The sequence below is a fragment of the Camelina sativa genome, chromosome 11 (genome assembly GCF_030686135.1).
Source record: "Camelina sativa cultivar CO46 ecotype springtype chromosome 11, ASM3068613v1".
Classification (NCBI taxonomy): Eukaryota; Viridiplantae; Streptophyta; class Magnoliopsida; order Brassicales; family Brassicaceae; genus Camelina; species Camelina sativa.
This window is the reverse complement of record NC_141890.1, coordinates 44918752-44936552: the sequence shown is the minus strand read 5'-3', so window position 1 is coordinate 44936552 and position 17801 is coordinate 44918752. Positions and strand designations below refer to the sequence as shown.

At 37.5% G+C, this 17801-nt stretch overlaps 5 protein-coding genes across 10 annotated transcripts; 2 read left to right on the top strand and 3 right to left on the bottom strand.

Moving 5' to 3' along the window:
• The first annotated feature begins 2359 nt into the window (after positions 1-2359).
• On the top strand, positions 2360-5498 carry LOC104726095 (protein GAMETE EXPRESSED 1). The gene is made up of 7 exons (XM_010444878.2): positions 2360-2453; positions 3097-3649; positions 3746-4333; positions 4412-4538; positions 4615-4801; positions 4896-5040; positions 5137-5498. The coding sequence occupies exons 2-7, from the start codon at positions 3165-3167 to the stop codon at positions 5396-5398; spliced, it is 1794 nt and encodes a 597-aa protein (XP_010443180.2). The 5' UTR covers positions 2360-2453; positions 3097-3164; the 3' UTR covers positions 5399-5498.
• A 703-nt stretch (positions 5499-6201) lies between these two features.
• On the bottom strand, positions 6202-10602 carry LOC104726094 (glycerophosphodiester phosphodiesterase GDPDL4). Its single transcript, XM_010444876.3, has 9 exons — positions 10009-10602; positions 9455-9748; positions 9130-9245; positions 8541-9039; positions 8387-8425; positions 8007-8291; positions 7477-7622; positions 6895-7381; positions 6202-6802 (listed from the first exon to the last, which is right to left on the bottom strand). Exons 1-9 carry the CDS (start codon positions 10148-10150, stop codon positions 6507-6509), a joined length of 2304 nt encoding a protein of 767 aa, XP_010443178.1. The 5' UTR covers positions 10151-10602; the 3' UTR covers positions 6202-6506.
• A 216-nt stretch (positions 10603-10818) lies between these two features.
• LOC104726091 (sodium/hydrogen exchanger 4) lies at positions 10819-16601 on the top strand. Of its 6 annotated transcripts, none has more exons than XM_010444870.3 (17): positions 10819-11558; positions 11680-11798; positions 11899-11996; positions 12109-12168; positions 12255-12301; positions 12401-12595; positions 12678-12724; positions 12896-12962; positions 13097-13197; positions 13282-13383; positions 13529-13673; positions 13799-13861; positions 13966-14049; positions 14144-14443; positions 14613-14912; positions 15002-15291; positions 15822-16601. In XM_010444870.3, exons 1-14 carry the CDS (start codon positions 11391-11393, stop codon positions 14441-14443), a joined length of 1596 nt encoding a protein of 531 aa, XP_010443172.1. In that variant the 5' UTR covers positions 10819-11390; the 3' UTR covers positions 14613-14912; positions 15002-15291; positions 15822-16601. The 6 variants fall into 6 exon arrangements, with proteins under 6 accessions (XP_010443172.1, XP_019088241.1, XP_019088240.1 ...); XM_019232696.2 differs by having other exon boundaries at positions 11202-11558; positions 14825-14912; XM_019232695.2 differs by having other exon boundaries at positions 11202-11558; positions 14820-14912.
• On the bottom strand, positions 13834-15308 carry LOC104726092 (putative lipid-transfer protein DIR1). The gene is made up of 2 exons (XM_010444874.3): positions 14990-15308; positions 13834-14881 (listed from the first exon to the last, which is right to left on the bottom strand). The coding sequence occupies exons 1-2, from the start codon at positions 15306-15308 to the stop codon at positions 14868-14870; spliced, it is 333 nt and encodes a 110-aa protein (XP_010443176.1). The 3' UTR covers positions 13834-14867.
• Positions 15852-16462, bottom strand: LOC104726093 (putative lipid-transfer protein DIR1). The gene is made up of 2 exons (XM_010444875.3): positions 16153-16462; positions 15852-16060 (listed from the first exon to the last, which is right to left on the bottom strand). Exons 1-2 carry the CDS (start codon positions 16460-16462, stop codon positions 16056-16058), a joined length of 315 nt encoding a protein of 104 aa, XP_010443177.1. The 3' UTR covers positions 15852-16055.
• Positions 16602-17801: the final 1200 nt, after the last annotated feature.

Here is a 17801-nt window from a genome sequence, read left to right as displayed (position 1 = left end):
TGTCGTTGTAAACCACATATAATTACAAAAGTTTAGAAAATTATGTTTTCAAACATATGATCGCATGAACATGTGTAAATGTATCTCAATTAACCATAAACCATGTGTGCAACTAAAATTATTGGGTTTTGACATGGTATAACTAATTACAATAAAAAATTCGGAATTGTACAACTTGTCAAGATCGGTACAATCTGAAAACTTGGAACAACTAGTGCATTTTGGCGGCTACACATGTGTAAATTGGCGGCTACACGTGTTTAAATTGGCGACTACACGTGTTTTTTATGTGTCAAACAAAATTTTAATTTTTGAAAAATTAAATTGGAGCGAATTATCTAGGGCTTCCAATCGATTTGCGATTTTGGGGGGTCCAAAAAAAATTCATTCCTCTCCCCTCTCCCTCTCTCTTGCGATTTCTGGGTCCAAAAACAAAAACAAAATTTCCTCTCTCTGGGTTTTTTGGGTTTTCGATTTCTGGGTTTTCGATTCCTCTCTCTGGGTTTTCGATTTCTGGGTTTTTGCGATTTCTGGGTCATCTCAAATCTTGAAATCTAATATAGACAGCTGAAGATGGATAGGAGCAGAGATATGAAGAAAATTAAGAAAATCTGTTTTCTCGTTTTTTTTGGATGTTTTCTTGTGGTATGTCTCGGAAGATGGTACGACTAAGTAGAACTTGTTCTTGGAAGATGGTACAACTACGTAGTACTTTGTAATAGTACAACTAAGTAAAACTTGTTCTTTGTAATGGTACAACTAAAGATCGTTTGTGTGGTTCCATTTGCCGATTGCCGGTAATTTGTCTTGTTCTTGTGTGTTATTTTGTCTGCTTAAACACACAACATAATTTTTGATGCAAACTGAGTGTTGTACTTAAAAACATAGTTGTACTTACTTTAACATTCCAACCAAGTTGTACCTAAAAACATAGAGTTGTACTTAAAAAAGAGAATTGTACTTAAAAAAAGAGAGTTGTACCTAGTTAAACATTCCGAGTACTTAATAAAAACCATAAAAACAACCAAAGAGTTCACATACTGACTCATAAAAGTTCACATACTGACTCATAAAGGTTCACATGCTCCTTACTTTTTCGAGTTTTTCTGCCTTGTTATAATAGGAGTCCTTACGACAACGGAAGGTCCCGTCCCCTTCTTACACCGTGCGAAGCAACAACATCCACATACCCATCAACTTATGATTCGAATCCTTAAGCATATGGAAGAAATGCTTGAACTGTGGGTGCCCTAAAAACCAATCTAACTCCTCTTCTTTAAGATGACCGCCTAATAAGTTTACCGTCTCTGAAATAAAACACTTTCCAGACATTTTGAAAGGCTTCGTATACTGGGAGTAATCGAAGTACATATTCAGAGGTTGCATTACGTCGCATTCATCCTCAGATCCCTGCAAGACACATATCTAGTTATACCAAGTTTTTCTAAGTTATACTTTTTCTAAGTTTTCCTAAGTTATACAGTTATACTTTTTAGAACGAATTCTTATTTGAACGGTTATACAATATAGAGAAGATACATACCGATGAATCCTTATCATTTGACTTCTCAATTGAGTTCGTCTTATCGGAATCACGTTCAGATTCATCCCCACGATTTCCTTCTTTTTCGAGATCTGCTGGAGGATTCGATTTTTCCACATAGCTTGGGTTCTTTGTACGAACCGTTACGACTCTTGCACACAAAAAAAACAACTGATTTCAACTTCCACTTCACTCCAATTCATGAAAAAAATCGACAAAACCCCAAAATTGAAAACCAAATTATCGAAAATCGAAACCCATATTACCCGATTTTGAAAAACAAATAACCAAAATTCGAAAAACCCCTACCTATTTCAACTTACCCAGAATCGAGTTATCCTTAGTTGCACTTGAGGGAGAAGAATAATTAGCGGGAATTGAACGAGGGAGAGTGGAGTCGTGAATGAAGGAATTCGAAAAGTTGGGTAGTTAAAGGAGAGATCCGATTTCAACTGGATTGTCCGAATTTTGTGGGTTTGGGTGGGTATAAGGTGGTTGGATCTGTAAATAACAGAAATGATATAGGTTTATTTGTCTTTAACCACATTTTTGATTTTAAAAAAAAAAAATAGTTTGTTATTTTCGCAGGGGATATGAGAATAAACTTTTGATTGCAAGGGTATACTAGATTTTAGTCTGTCTGGAGATTTATTAAAGCAGAAGATTCCATTCATTCTTTTCTGACTTAAAACAAAAACCAAGATCCAAATTATACCGAACCGGACCAAAATTAAATCAAAATCAAACCGGGGAAGTAAACCAAACGTTCGCGAAACGTTTCCATCTTTTTGTCAAAAGAACCTACCTGTTCATGTTACTTTTTTGTAATATCCCTTTTCTCACTTTCATCCTAATCGCCGACTTAAACAAAACAGAACAAGAAAAAAACTGCGAATTCTTCTGTTTTCTGGTAAGCATTGGTTTTAGTCTCTAATCCTTTAATTACTTGCTAAACTGTTTAGAATCATGTCGTAAGGTTGTAAAGGGCTGTTAAGAGTTGAAATTGCGTTTTTCGTGTTTATTTTGGTACTTGATTTGTTTTGTCAAGTCTCTGTTATGAAATTGAGTGACAAAAGAGGTTGAGAGTCTTCTCTTATTCAAAGTAACATAACTATTTTTATATTGTTTTTTGTTTTCTCTCCTAATATCGACTCTGAATTTGACCTTGGTCATGTGATTTTCTTGTTCTCTTTACGATTATTATTTCTTAAGAATTTTTATGTTGTTGGTTTTATCTTTATTGATACGATTAACTTATAAGTGCATCTGTGCATGTATTAATCTCATAAAACGAAAAACAAAGTGAATACAGAGATTTTTCCTTATTTTAGAAAGATTTTTCTGAAATACTTTGAACGAAGATTTTAAATGTCTTTTATTTTCTTCTTTTTTTAATTTGCAATTTCATTTGTTAAAAAGATAAATTTCCATTTATTTAATGGGGAGTTCAAGGCGTTTCCTTTTCTTGCGCTCCAAGTTTTTCATATATATATATATGTCTTCACAACTCTTGTAACGTAATAATCTTCTCTCTCCCTTTTATTATTTTGTAGGTGATCGATCACACATCTCCTACAGAAGAAGAAGATCAGAAGAGAGAAAGAAAAAAAAACTCGATTAAATGGATCGTTTGAGTAGAAGTTTTCTTCTGTTTCTATTGGTCTTACTTTTAGATTCTCCATTAACATGCCAGAGTTGGGGATGGTTCTCTTCTTCTTCATCGGAGAACACAGACTCTTCTTCTTATTCTCGGTCGTCTCATCAGAGGTCCAACCCCGAGTTCTCCATTGATGTTTTCAGTGACCAGAAGGCGGTTCGAGTCCTTGAAGATGCCAAAAACAAGCTTGTTGGTCCAAACAGTTGCTGGCAAAATGCTTATAGGTACCTCTTTTCTGGCTGCAAAGAAACAATTGCCACAGAAGAAAAGAGAAAGAGGTTTGCTTGGCATTTAAGCGATTGCTTTCTTAAAGACTCTGGGAGACCTGCTTTTCCAAGTTGTAATGATGATTCAACAATGATGAGTTGCCTCAAGAAGCTTGATGATCATGAGCATAAGATTTATCTCGAGTTCATGCTTGAGACCAACACCATCTGCCAACAATTACAGTAAGATTATTCTCTCAAACATTAGATTTGATTACTTTTGATTTACGAATTGGATTCTTAATTTGCTTCTTTTGTTTTCTTTTTTTTGTATGGCAGGAGTTACGCGTTTAAGAACGAGATAGAGAGACTTGTGAATGAGCTGAAGACTTCAGCTCAGAATACAGAAGATAAATTGGATATCTTGGAGAGTAAATCTGATTCTTTAATGAAGAGCTCGAGCTTGATTCATGATTCTCTAGGGTCAATAGATGCTCGGGTTCAAAACGTGGCTCATGTGACAAACACCATAGAAACTCGTATGAGTGGACTGTCTCAACAAACTGCAGAAATATATCAAGAACAAAAGAGTATTGCAGAATCACAGATGGAGCTAATGGACGGTCAAGTGAAGATGAAAGAAACCTTGAAAGATGGAATGGAGATGTTCACTGATGCCTATACTAACATCCAGGAAGGAGTTGATAAGTTAAAAAGCGATACAAAGCAGATTGAAGGGGAAATAAGTGTACTTGGAGAAAACCTATCAACTAGAATGAATGATTTGCAGAGTAAAACTGATGACATTGGAGTTAAGGCTGGTAGCTCTTTGGATAAACAAAAGAAACTTTTAGATGGCCAATCCGTGGCACTTGACGGGATTCAGTTTCTTACACGGTTTCAGTCTGAGGCACTGCAAGAGAGTAGGTAAGTTTCAAATACATTAGAACAGTTTTAAGTTAAAAGGCGAGACTCTTTTTTCTAACTTTTTCTGCAACTTTGTAGAAATACATTGCAACGGTTGAAGGAATTTAGTCAAGAGCAACAGGAAGATCTTGCAAAGCGGCAAGAAAAGCTTCAGGAGGTTCATGATCATCTGTATGAAAATTCAAAATCAATGTTGGAAGCTCAGGTCAGTCCTCTAAACCTAAACTATATTTCAAACAACATAAATCAATCTTTTATTTTTAACAATCTGTTTTTTGCAGGTAGCGTTTGAGGCAAAACAGGCAAACATGTTTGTAGCTTTGGACAAGTTGTATGCTTTGCACAATGCGATGCTTCTCGAGTCCCGAGTGATTAAAGCCTTCTTCATCTACTTCTTGTCAATCTTTGTCATCTACATGTTTACAAGTACAAAACAGACTTATATCATAAGGCCAAGGCTTTACATTGGTAAGTCTCATATTCCAAATCTCTTTCCTCATACTATATTTATAACAGTGGAATACACTCGTTTTAACAGACCTTTTTCATTTGGCTGATACAGGTTTGTGCGTTACCTTAGCATTCGAAGTGGCAAGTTTACGCTACGTAAATGATGCAGAACGTCAAGCATGGATTATAAACCTTTTGAGGTCTTTATTCGCTGTTCTTGCATCAGCTCAGCTTCTTCATTCTGTTTTCACATACAGGTATGACTAATAAAAATGCTAAAAAAAACAGGATATGTTTTGAACAAACCAAAAACTCAGAAACTGATCTTATACTCCTTTTGTCTCAATTTGCAGGGACTATGACGTACTAAACCACCAGATCTTGTTAGGATTAGTTGACAAAGTTAATAACATGCTAAGCAAGAGAGAGAACTCGTGGGATGAAGAAGATACAGAGAGCGAGGTAGATTGGACATCTTGGATCAATACAGATCTAACTGATGATGATGAAAATCTTGGAGATGCTGATTTCAAAATCCCACAAGTGATCAAGAACAAACCGGATATTACTTCTTCGACGATGACTAGAAGAATGTATAACTTACGTCCGCGGTAGAAAGCAAAGTCTTTTACACTATATAATTGTGTGCTATTGTGTTGTAATAATGTATCCTACATTGTGTTGTAATAATGTATCCTACATGCCTTGACTACTACTTTAGCTACAAAGATGCATAGATAGATAGATATGTGAGTTTGAACTTGTGGAGAAGGTTTTGCAATTTCCCAATCCCATCTTCATAGCTCCATATCAGTCAATCCACAAAACAACATTTTTATCCACTAGTAAGCAGCATTACAAAATTCGATTTTAGCATCATTACTCGATGCAATACATTTCATCGGTATACTATTACGAATAATGGATTCCTTAATTATTGCAGTAATCACCGGAATTATCTAATATAATCCAAATACATACATCAAACCCTAGAATGAATCCATAAAAAAGTCTCAATTGAATCCGAGATTCACATCCTTGGCTTACTTGTTAATCGATGGACGAATCAGATCAGGCGTGCTTGAAGAGCTTCATGCTAAGCCAATGAAAGTACACAGCAACCATTATAACCGATAGAGTTAAAGGAACCAAGAAACAGTAGTAGTGCTTATCATTCGACGCCATAGCTGCTGCAAAGACGAATCCGAAGAAGGAAACAGAACCAATGATCACGAAGAAACATCCCCATAAGATCTCCGTCTTCATCGGTGGATCTCAAGATATGTGTTGAATTAGTTTTAATTTGTCTCACCTAATTATTTGGATCCCATAATTAGTCTAAACTCTTTACGTTTAAGACGCCAATGTTTTCAGGATTAGGCAAGACAGTAGACACTAAATATGCTGTGTGTGTGATGTGCTGAAAGAACATAAAGTCTTCATAAAAACTACAATGGTACACACACACGAAAGAGTTTTTAAAGAACGTTACAGTGAATAATGTTACAACAACAAATGGAACCCCCCAATCATACAAATTTACGTCCAAGAGTTTTTAAATTAACAAAGATAAAGGAAGAATATGAACAGACAAAACCCCAACAGAAACTCATCACTTTAAAGAATCCCCAAGAACTGTTAGGAGGAAATAAAAAAAGTTATGAGGACTGAGTCAAACCTCACAAAGAAAATCCTAGCGGTGCGGGTGATCGGATCAATGTGATCACATAAGTAGAAGGGAGGCGAGAAGCGTAGCAAATGCAGAGAGGAGAAGAGATAGAGTGACTCGGGTTTGTCCGTTGGGAGCTTTTTCACCTGTTGTTTGAGGTCCAGTGGTGGTGGTTGGGGCTCTGGCTGTGACCGGAGGTAGTGGTGGCTCAATGACATCAGCATCTGTGAAAACTGGGTTTGGTGCTTCGGCTGGAGGCAAAGAAGCAGGACTCACTATGGTTAAGAGGCCACCAGGCTGAACTGGGATCATGTACGGAGGTGGGTCTTTGCGGGTCAAGCACGTGTTCCCTGAGAAAGAACATCAAAAACAATCAAAATTTCTAAAACGTTATGAAAAAACAGTAAACCTTTTTGCGTCATTCTTTTGGTTTTCACTTTACTTTTGTATCTTGCGGCTGTGAGAGGGAACTCAGTGATGGCTCCATCGATACCAGCTCCAGTAACATGCGAGTTTATCTCTACGGTTGCATCAGAGAAGAAATCATATGGTTGAGAAACAAACTCATTCTGGAACACATCAACATAAACGGGAAGCTTAAGCTTCTGTAGCCTTTCAACTAGATTTGTTTGTCCAGTGGTGAAACTTGCGGTGCTTGGGAAAACTGATGTTTTAGTGATGACAATAGCGTCTGCAAATTTCTTGATGTCTTCTATTGCAGAGTCGAGTATATCGCGGATGGCTTCTTCCACTTTGTATACTGTCTCATACCGGCTCTGTTTCTTGAAGTCAACCAAGACTGAGCTGTTAGTTGACTGGATCATAACTCTTCTGGTTGTTGCCTTGTTGCTGTAACCAGCTTCCGTGAGTGAATCCAGAGCTGCTTTAACAGAGTCCAGCCCTTGCTTCTCTCGCAGGTATGATGCATTCTGAAGTCAACAAATCATAATCGTTGTAACCATTACAATACATGACGAAGATCATGTTTATCGATAAAAGTCTAAATGGAGGTTGTAGAACTTACCTCCACGCTGATCAAAACACCGACGAGAGTGCTTGAGTTCTTTGCCAAGTTCAAGAAATCAGAAAGTGAAACAAGCTTCCCGGAACTTCTCTCCCTTGGATTCCTAAACAAGTTGAAGTCCTTGTTGTAGGGGTTCTCAATGGCAGCTGCAGACAGATGGGGAAAAAGTATATTCAATGACATGAAAAGATAAGACTGGTTTTGAAGATAGATAAGACAGATTACGTTTCTATTATCAAGGGGCATATGAAGTTGCAACAAAACACTATTTTGCATCTATTTGTAACCCCTAAATAACTAGAAGACGAATAATAGTCTGTTGCGGACAGGACACCCTTAACGGAGTATTGTGCAGCTAACTCGGTTATCCTAAGATCACTTTTGGAGGTTCTCTCTTACCTTAATTAACAGGAGCATAAGTGCTCAAACATGAAAGAAAGGTTTCAAGGATCTACCAGACCAACACACTGCCTAGAGTGACAACGCCAAAAGAAGAAGACAGTCTTAGAAAAAAAATGAGGAAAGCTTACGTCTCAAGGTCTGAATCTCAGACCATGCAAGACTAAAGCTGTATATTCCAGGAAATGATTTGAGCTCAGGAACAGTTGCAGAACGGTTTCTGTAAGGACTTTGGACAACGTTCGTGCTCTCCCCAAGATCAATTGAACTTAAGCAAAACGGAATCCCGTCTGATGACATTTGAAGAGAACAATCGATAACATCAGCACCATCTTTGATAGCTTTTGAATAGGCCAAGTCAGTACAGCCAGGGTAGTCTCCACTTGCTCCATTTTTGGATATAACAAGAAAATCCACTGTGACATGAACCATATAGAAGATGAAAAATTTATACCGTTAGTTATTGTGTCATGGTAGTAATAATGTAAACACATATAAACAACTCACATACCTTGTGTTGAAGCATTAGTTCCAAGATGGGAGAAGCAGTCTGAGGAATAAGAAAAGTGAAGAATGGTTTAACTTGTGTGGTTGTAGTTTCTCTAGTAGTACTAGAACATATATATGATACGTAGATGTGATGAAGAAGAAAGGGATATACTTACCAACAGCCGAAGATGCGGTTAGTGGAAAATCAGATAGCAAGCCATCCACGGAGAAATCCCCATTGTCCACGAAAGATAAGTACTCAGCCAATGGATCAAAACTGTAGTTGTATGCGATATCAAAATCGTTTGCAAAACCTGATGCATATACTTCTAACCCTGCTTTGTGAGCATCTTGAACAACAGATGTATGGGGAAGCAAGTATTGGCTTTCAACCGGCCATATGTAAGACTTGGGAACAAGGATTCCTGAAGCAAAAGTCTTGATGAAAGTTAGGTTTCCGGCAAGAGATCCATAGGTTTGGTTGGTTGACACCTCAACATCATCTTTCTCAAGAAAACGGAACACAAACTTTGGCCCCTTGCGTTCAAAACGGCTACCAATATTCCGAAAGAAATCCACCTCAGGGGAAGAGAGATAGTTAACAGTCACAGTTTTGGAAACTGATAGCAGAAAGCTACTTATGCTCAAATTGTGTTGCGCATAGAATGCATCGTGCTGAGTAAACAGACAAGCCATGTTACAGTGAGCTGAGATTTAAAACTGCAATAAAAAGAGTAAGAAACTTACTACTGACATAAGAATTACCTGAACATTTAACCAAAAACTCTGGGGTTTTAACTGCGTAGCTATATCTTGAACTGTTGATATCGTGTAACTGTTTCCATCAAATGCATTTGACCGTGACAATATTCCTCGGATCACTGCACAGGTGAAAATGATTTCTATGAAAATACAAGAAAGTTACAACTTAATGAACAACAACAAGCAAATCTAACTATACTCAACTCAAACACAAGTATATATATTGGATCATATGTGTAGAAAATGACACTAGAATCCAATAGTCCAAATGATTAGAGTGTACACTCAAGATCAAAAAGATGCAGTGAGAGTGAGACGTTGAACTTACAGAAAACGCTTTTGAGATCCTTCAAACTGAAATCAATGGTGAACCAATCTTGAGTAGGGACTCCATTAAGCAAGTAAGAATTTGTCCGTTTAGGGTAAACTTCTTGGATATTGGAAGCATTCATCATTTTCACATCAGGGAAGCAAATCCCAATAGCCTCTTTAGTTAGTTGCAAATCACACCAAAGAACAGCATCTGGCACACTAGTCTGTCCTACAAAACTGTAAGCATCGAGACTTGAATCTGGCAACAACCCAGAAAACCCACCACGAGCAATGATACGAGGAGCATCTCCTACAAAAGATGACAATCAAGAAAAGGAATCAATAACAGAACCAAAATAGCAAAAAACCCTTAAAAGTTTAAACAACAAAAAGCTTCGATTTTTCTAAAGATGAAGCTCAGAAAAACCCCAAATTTGAAGAATCAAAGTGAGTGACAAAGGAAACACCTTTTGTTCTGTTTTCTTCAATTCACAGTAAAAGGTATTGAAAGAAAAAGATTAAAAAAAAAAAAAGAGAAATATAAGGAGATGAAGATAGAAGAGAACGAACCAGTGAGTGTCTGCCATGGACTTTTAGATCTTTGAGCAACGAGTTGAGTAGAGAGTAGCAACTGGATCAAAAGAAGAGCTAAAAGTAGAAACTTTGAATGTTGTAAACCATGCATTGTTGGATTATAGCGCATGTATGTCATATCGGTACACCAGAGTTGTCCCGGCGGCGACTTCACCAACTTCGACCAAACGAGATTTACTCAGAGAGAGAGAGAGAGAGAGAGCTTTTTTTGGTTTCTGGGATTCGAATTTATATATTATGAATTTATGATCGTTGATTATTTTAAAAAAGGGAAAACAAAAAGACCTTTATTGTACTTTTTCATTTCTTTTTACATGTTCGCTTGAAAGAACATATCAACTTAAATGTGCTTCTTTTTTTAAGTAATAAATCTCTAATTAGCTGCCAAAACAAATAACTAGAATTTTGTTTACATCTTCTGAAGTCTTCATTCAGACAGAAAATATTTGGGAGTGACAAAACTTTGCGGTTTCTCTTTGACAAAAAATATTAATAATTATTATTTTTTATTATACTTCACGATTTTACATTAGAGAATATTTTCTTTTTTTGATTAAAGTTGTAGAAAGTAGAAAAAGGAAAAAAGTTGTAGAAAGTAGAAACCAATAATTAGGTATAATTTTCTGGCATTTTTAAAAAAATTAAATAAAAGAAATGCGTTCTACATTAAATACTTAATTAAGACCTACTTTATTTTTTCCATTATAACTACTTATATCCAAAAACCAGCTATAAAACAACAAGCATGTACACACTATATAATGCATGCAATTGCGATACACCTGTACCAACTTATGTATTATTTTAGGCTAGTGATTTTTTTTCTTTCTTGGTTGGTGCTGATGGCGGTGGAGTGGATGATCGATTGAAACTAAAGGATAGCAACAAGATTCACCCGTCATCATCACATCATCCCAATACGCGCTAAACGAAACGGTCACGTTCTGCTGCCGTGCGTGACTTAACCAGTCTTGGCTTTAGCAAAACTATAGACGGTTTAGTGGGTTATACAGTAAACTTGAAGATCTTGTGAATCGCAAGAATAGTTCTTTAGAAAAAAAGAAAAAGATAAATTGATGAATATTGCAAACTTTAATTATTAACATATAGTTTTGGGCCTTAAAGCCCATGGGTGCCGTATAATTCCAAAAAAAGCCTCACGTTTACTCAGTCTGGTGACACTGAGAAACATGCCACGTGTCTTTCGTCTCCTCGCCACCTGTAACCACCGCCTTCTTCGTCGCAGTTCAAATCTCTCACTTCACTCTCTCTCTCTCTCTCTCTCGTTCTCTGTGCCTTGTTTTGGTTTTGCGATTGGGGTTCGTTAACGAATCAACATCGAAGAAGTTTTGTTAAAAATGGGTGTTGGAATTACAGAGTTTTTATGGACGAATGAGCTAGCAGCTGAACATCCTCAGGTGATACCAATCTCAGTGTTCATAGCTATTCTCTGTCTCTGTTTAGTTATCGGCCACTTGCTTGAAGAAAATCGATGGGTCAATGAATCCATTACCGCCATTTTAGTCGTAAGTTTTCTTATAATAAAAATTGCTTTTTTTTTTTTTTTTTTTTTTTACGATTTGAGGTTACACAAAATTTTGAGCTTTTTGGGATTTATCAGATTGTGTTTTTTGTTGTATAAACCAGGGAGCAGTATCAGGAACAGTGATTTTGCTTATTAGTAAAGGAAAAAGTTCTCACATTTTAGTGTTTGATGAAGAACTCTTCTTCATTTACCTTCTTCCTCCTATTATTTTTAATGCTGGGTAAGCAAGCTGCTAGCTTACTCTCGTTTTGAGTTACTATCTTGTGTTGTTGATGGAGAGACTGAGTGATGATTTGTTATTATTGGGGTTTGTGGGGCAGATTCCAAGTCAAGAAAAAGAAGTTTTTTCACAACTTTTTAACCATCATGTCCTTTGGGGTGATTGGTGTTTTCATCTCTACTGTCATTATTTCGTTTGGTAAAAAACTCACAGTAATCAATCTTTGTATGACTTGACCTTATGTATCAGAGTTAATAATTTCTGAGATGTTAACAATTTTCTGTTTTTGGTTCTTTTGTAACTGAACCAGGGACTTGGTGGCTGTTCCCCAAGTTGGGATTTAAGGGATTGAGTGCTAGAGACTATCTTGGTGACATTTCTCACTGAACTATGTTTCTTTCATCGTTTTTTTTAAGATGGTTTTATGAGAATGAATGATTTCTTGTCTTGATTCAGCCATCGGAACGATCTTCTCGTCCACTGATACTGTTTGCACTCTACAGGTTCTCCAGTTCTTGATTTTAAGAGATCATTTGTCTTGCTACTTTTTTTGAAAACTTGTTTATACAAATATGTGTTTACATTGCATCTTAACTTTACAGATTCTTCATCAAGATGAAACACCATTGCTATACAGCTTAGTGTTTGGAGAAGGAGTGGTGAATGATGCAACTTCGGTTGTACTGTTCAATGCCGTGCAAAAGATTCACTTTGAAAGCCTCAACGGTTGGACTGCTCTGCAAGTGTTTGGAAACTTTTTGTACCTCTTCTCCACTAGCACAATTCTCGGAATTGCTGTAAGCTATTGAGTAGGCATATATATTTTTACTCTGTTTGAAGTATATCATGAGTTTTCTTAGAAACGTGAATGTCTTGCAGGTGGGACTAGTAACAGCTTTTGTCCTTAAAACCTTGTATTTTGGAAGGTAAAAGTACACTAAACTTGAAAATTTTGCATCGTACACTAATACAATTAGATCTGCTCTTCATAGACAAACTTGGGATCGCAACCTCAAGTTTATTGCTGTCAATAAGTTCAGTTGCATGCTTCAAATGTGCCTTTATACTGATCTCGTTAATTATATGGTTGCTCACAGACATTCAACAACACGCGAACTGGCGATCATGGTTCTTATGGCTTACCTTTCATATATGTTGGCTGAGGTAATACTCCATTACTGTAATAGGAAACCAGTTAAACCCAGCTTGAATCAAATACTCGTCTCATATTTTTAAGTGTTCATTTGGAATTTGAATGCAGCATTATGTTTTAACTCTATGTTCTTGTTCTCTTGCAGCTCTTCTCATTAAGCGGGATTCTCACTGTTTTCTTCTGTGGTGTTTTAATGTCCCATTATGCATCATATAACGTGACAGAGAGTTCAAGAATCACTTCCAGGCAATGTTTCAGACAATTATTTATTTCTCTGAAATCTCAATTGCAGGAATTGCTTTTGTCTGACTGTTCATCTCTATTTTTCAGGCATGTTTTTGCGATGATGTCCTTTATTGCGGAGACATTCATATTTTTGTATGTTGGAACAGATGCTCTTGATGTTACAAAGTGGAAGACAAGCAGCTTAAGGTATAGCGTTTAGGACGTTCTGTCGAAACAAAACACAGCATTATGATATCAGCCTCGTCTATTTCTTCATCATGTTTTCTTAAGCTGTGGTGATGACATGAAATCTCTTCCTTATTAAGACATAACATAAATCATCTTCTTGCAGTGTTGGAGGTACTCTGGGTGTCTCTAGTGTCATAACCGCATTCGTATTGCTTGGACGAGCAGCATTTGTGTTTCCGCTCTCAGTCTTAACAAATTTCATGAATAGACACACTGAAAGAAACGAGTCTATCACATTTAAGCACCAGGTTTAGCCTTTGTTTCTTTCAGTCATATTATCAGAAGCATTACAGCTCGGCTCAAAATCGTAGAATGAATGACCTGAGAATGGCAAAGTTTCTGTTGTGAAGTTCGCTCTTTGTATACTTTGTAGGTGATCATTTGGTGGGCGGGGCTTATGCGGGGTGCTGTCTCAATTGCTCTGGCTTTCAAGCAGGTTTTTCTGTTTGCACATTCATATGATCTCTACGGTATTTCTTTTACATTATATTAGTAACATTTCCATTATATCTCATTTTGGTATATGTTTGATGTGGCAAGTTCACATACTCCGGAGTTACGTTGGATCCTGTGAATGCTGCCATGGTCACCAACACCACTATTGTTGTCCTCTTTACTACACTGGTAAAACAATACAACTTCCTTAGTATGTGGCCCTGCTCAAAGTTTTCTTCCCACTTAAAAATCAAAAGACTTTCTTTGCCATGTAACGAAACAGGTCTTTGGTTTCCTCACAAAGCCACTTGTGAACTATCTGCTTCCTCATGATGCAAGTCACAACAACACGGGAAATAGTGGTAAACGCACTGAGCCAGGTTCCCCGAAGGAAGATGCGACGCTTCCTCTTCTTTCCTTTGACGAGTCTGCTTCAACAAACTTCAATAGAGCTAAAGATAGTATCTCCCTTTTGATGGAACAACCTGTCTACACCATCCACCGCTACTGGAGAAAGTTTGATGACAAATACATGAGGCCTATCTTCGGTGGACCTCGTCGAGAAAACCAACCAGAATGCTAGGTATACCCTCTATTATTACCACAAGTTACTACTCAAAGATTTATAGATTTTGCAGCAAAGGCACCTCGGTTGATCAAGAATGTGTAACCGGATTTATAAGTACATCCGGGCAGAGGTGTTTACAGTATTCATCATGATAAGCGAACGATTCTCTCTTTTTCTTTTGCAGAATAGTTTTGAGATCTCCGCGGGAAGGACATGATGAGTTTAGTTTTTTTGGATAATCAAGAAAGTAGGATAGTTGATGTAGCTATAAAACAACAGTTTAACGTTTTCGTTAATGTATATGGTTCTTTTATATACATAAAATCATTGCAAGTTTGTGATTTATTTGGATCAGAACTCTAAAAGATATATTGTAAATAAGAGACTTCAGATCAGTTGCAGGAAAAGATCAAGCAAAGTCAGTCGGTCTATCTCCAACTCAATTCTTTGAAGCTGCGTTTACAGAAAGAAGAGCAAAATAAACGTAAGTCTATCTTTCCTTAATATCCGGATCCTACTAATCTACCAGTTTCTAATATTTCCATGCTACTTTGATTTTACCTTGGCAAGCAGCAGGGATTGTTGTAACGCCACATTTGCTCAGAAGAGCCTGTACTTTAGACGGGTATACCCCTAAAACGGGGAGGTAAGACTTGGATCTGCAGATGCATTCCAGATTGGCTGCTTGGAGTACTAGACAGCATTCTTTGCTTGGAGACGGCGGGTTGTCTCCAGTGACGGCTGGACGGCACTTCTCCAAATAATTTGCGTTGATGATACATGCTGGAATGCTCGTAGGCTTTTCCATCAATACCAAGGCAGCCAAAACTATTGCAACAGCTGCAAATTTTAGAAAGGATCTGGTATTATTCTTATCCATTCTCTCTTTATGTCTACCTCTCTCTTGACTAATACCATGGAACCCTTAAATTTAAGAAGCTTTTTATAAACAAATTAATGCTAAGGTGGAAGCTAGAAAGATCGTATGATATGGGTTGAAGAGTCTCTAGTCTTTTGTAGTCAAGTCGTCTTTTGAGTTGAAATTTTAGTTAAGTCTTCTTTTTAGTGGAAGCTAGCGTATGATATGGGTTGAAGAGTCTCTAGTCTTTTAAGTTGAAAGGGTCAGCAAATTGCAAACAGACACATGTGGGAGCTTATGGTAAATTAGTGTTGGCATTTATTTTGCTCTCTACATTGCTAGAAATGATTAAGACAAAATTAGATTTATAAAGTAATGTTTAGATGCTAATATATTGTGCACAGTCCCTTTCCAAATATTGTCGACCACAAATGCGTCCTTGTTTTGTTATTTTGTCAAATGTATTGCTTTTTCTCAATGAAAACATTGAATGATTTTACATTTCTTGACAATTATATTGTGGGTTCTTTGCAGGGAATAGGCATAAGGAGCCAAGTTTCTAGATAATCAAGAAAGTAGAAAGTACTTTATTCTTTTCATAATACGGTATGTAGTAATATAGAACATGGTTTATCTATGTAATAGAGAAGGTGATTTGAGAACTAATTCGAATCAGAACAGCACGTGACATATTGTAGCTTAGAGACTTCAGGGTAAGACATAGTCGCTTAGAGACTTCAGGGCAAGAGAGAGTCTGAGCTCAGTTCCTCAAGCTGCGTGTTACAAAAGGAACAACAAAACAAACGTAAGATTTCCTCTCTTTTAACAGAAAGAACAGTAAAATCCTGCGGTTACTCATGCTTACCTGAGAAACAGGAGGGAGGACTGTTTATACCACACTTGGCTAGAAGAGGCCTGACCTTAGATGGGTTAATCCCGAAACTGGAGAGATAAGGCTTGTACGGGCAAAGGCATTGTAGATTAGCGGATCTGGCCACTGCGCAGCAGTCCGGTCCAGGAGCTGGAGGGTTGTTTCCAGTGACGGCTGCACGGCATTTCTCCAAGTCGTTTGTGTCGATGTTGCAAATGGGAATGCTTGTGGCTTCTTTCACCATTGTTAAAACTATCGCGAGAACAGCAAATTGCAAGAGGATTATGGTGTTGTTCTTACCCATTCTCTCTTTTTTCTTATCTTCACTCCCTGTAAACTCTATTTTGATTTGTGAAACTCTCAAATGTAGTGAGCTTATTATATAGCAACGTTAACGTTAAGTGGGAGCTAGTAAAAGCGTGGAGTCACGGGTTTTTTTTTAAGTTGCTGTATGAGTTAAACGTGTAAACAAACAGACAAATGTGGGAGACTTTTGGTGAGATATAGGTCTGATGGCTTTTGGTCGTTTCATCGAGTCTTGTCCTCGTTAATCAATAGACTTCCCTCTTGTCATGTAAGAACAAGCCAATGAAAATGAAACGACCTTAAGGATCTTTATGTTGTTTGAAACTTAACAAGCACCTCTGCATTTTTCCAGCCTTGTGACATGTTAAGGATACACCTTGATATGCAACGGATATGCTCTTCATTACTCAATATTCCGTATCATGCTGTATATAGAATGTTCTGTTTATACTCTCTAGTCTAGAATGTTCTCTCTGTTCAACTATATATACCTCTGTAACGATATCGTTTATATATAAGACTCATCTTCAACATGGTATCAGAGCAGTAAAAAGATCTCTGCATTTTTTTTCCTCTGCCGCTTTCTTCCTTCTTTTTCTCCTTCCCTCTCTCTGTTTCTACTTTCTCCCTCCCTCTCTGTTTTGCGTTTTCTCCCCCACCTGTCTCCATGTCCAACACCGCTGAAGTCATTGATTCCACCCAAAGCTTTCTTAACATCAACATGAGTAATGTTATTAAGCTTACCTCCCTTAACTACATCACTTGGAGCCTACAGATCCACTCTCTGCTTGATGGGTATGACTTAGCCGGATATGTTGATGGTTCTACTGCTTCTCCGGCTCCGACAATTGTCTCCAATGATGCCACCATTCCGAACCCTGATTTTCTAAAATGGAAAAGACAGGACAAATTGATCTACAGTGGCCTTCTCGGCACTCTTTCTCCGTCGGTGCAACCGCTTGTTACAACCACCAAAACTGCTGCTGAGATGTGGAGAACCGTTGCTGATATCTTTGCTAAACCGAGCAATGGTCACATTCAGCAGTTACGTCTTCAACTGCAACAATTCTCCAAAGGTGATAAAACGATCGATGAGTATATGCAAGGATTAACTACTCGTTTTGACAAATTGGCTCTCCTCGGCAAGCCGTTTGATCTCGATGAGCAAATAGAGGCAGTTATCCGTGGTCTCCCTGAAGACTACCGATCTGTTGTTGATCAAGTTGAAGGTCGTGAGGTCTCTCCCAAACTCACCGAAGTTCATGAAAAACTTCTCAACAAAGAAGCTCAGCTGTTGACCGCTGCTATTGTCGCACCTACACATGTTCCTCTCACTG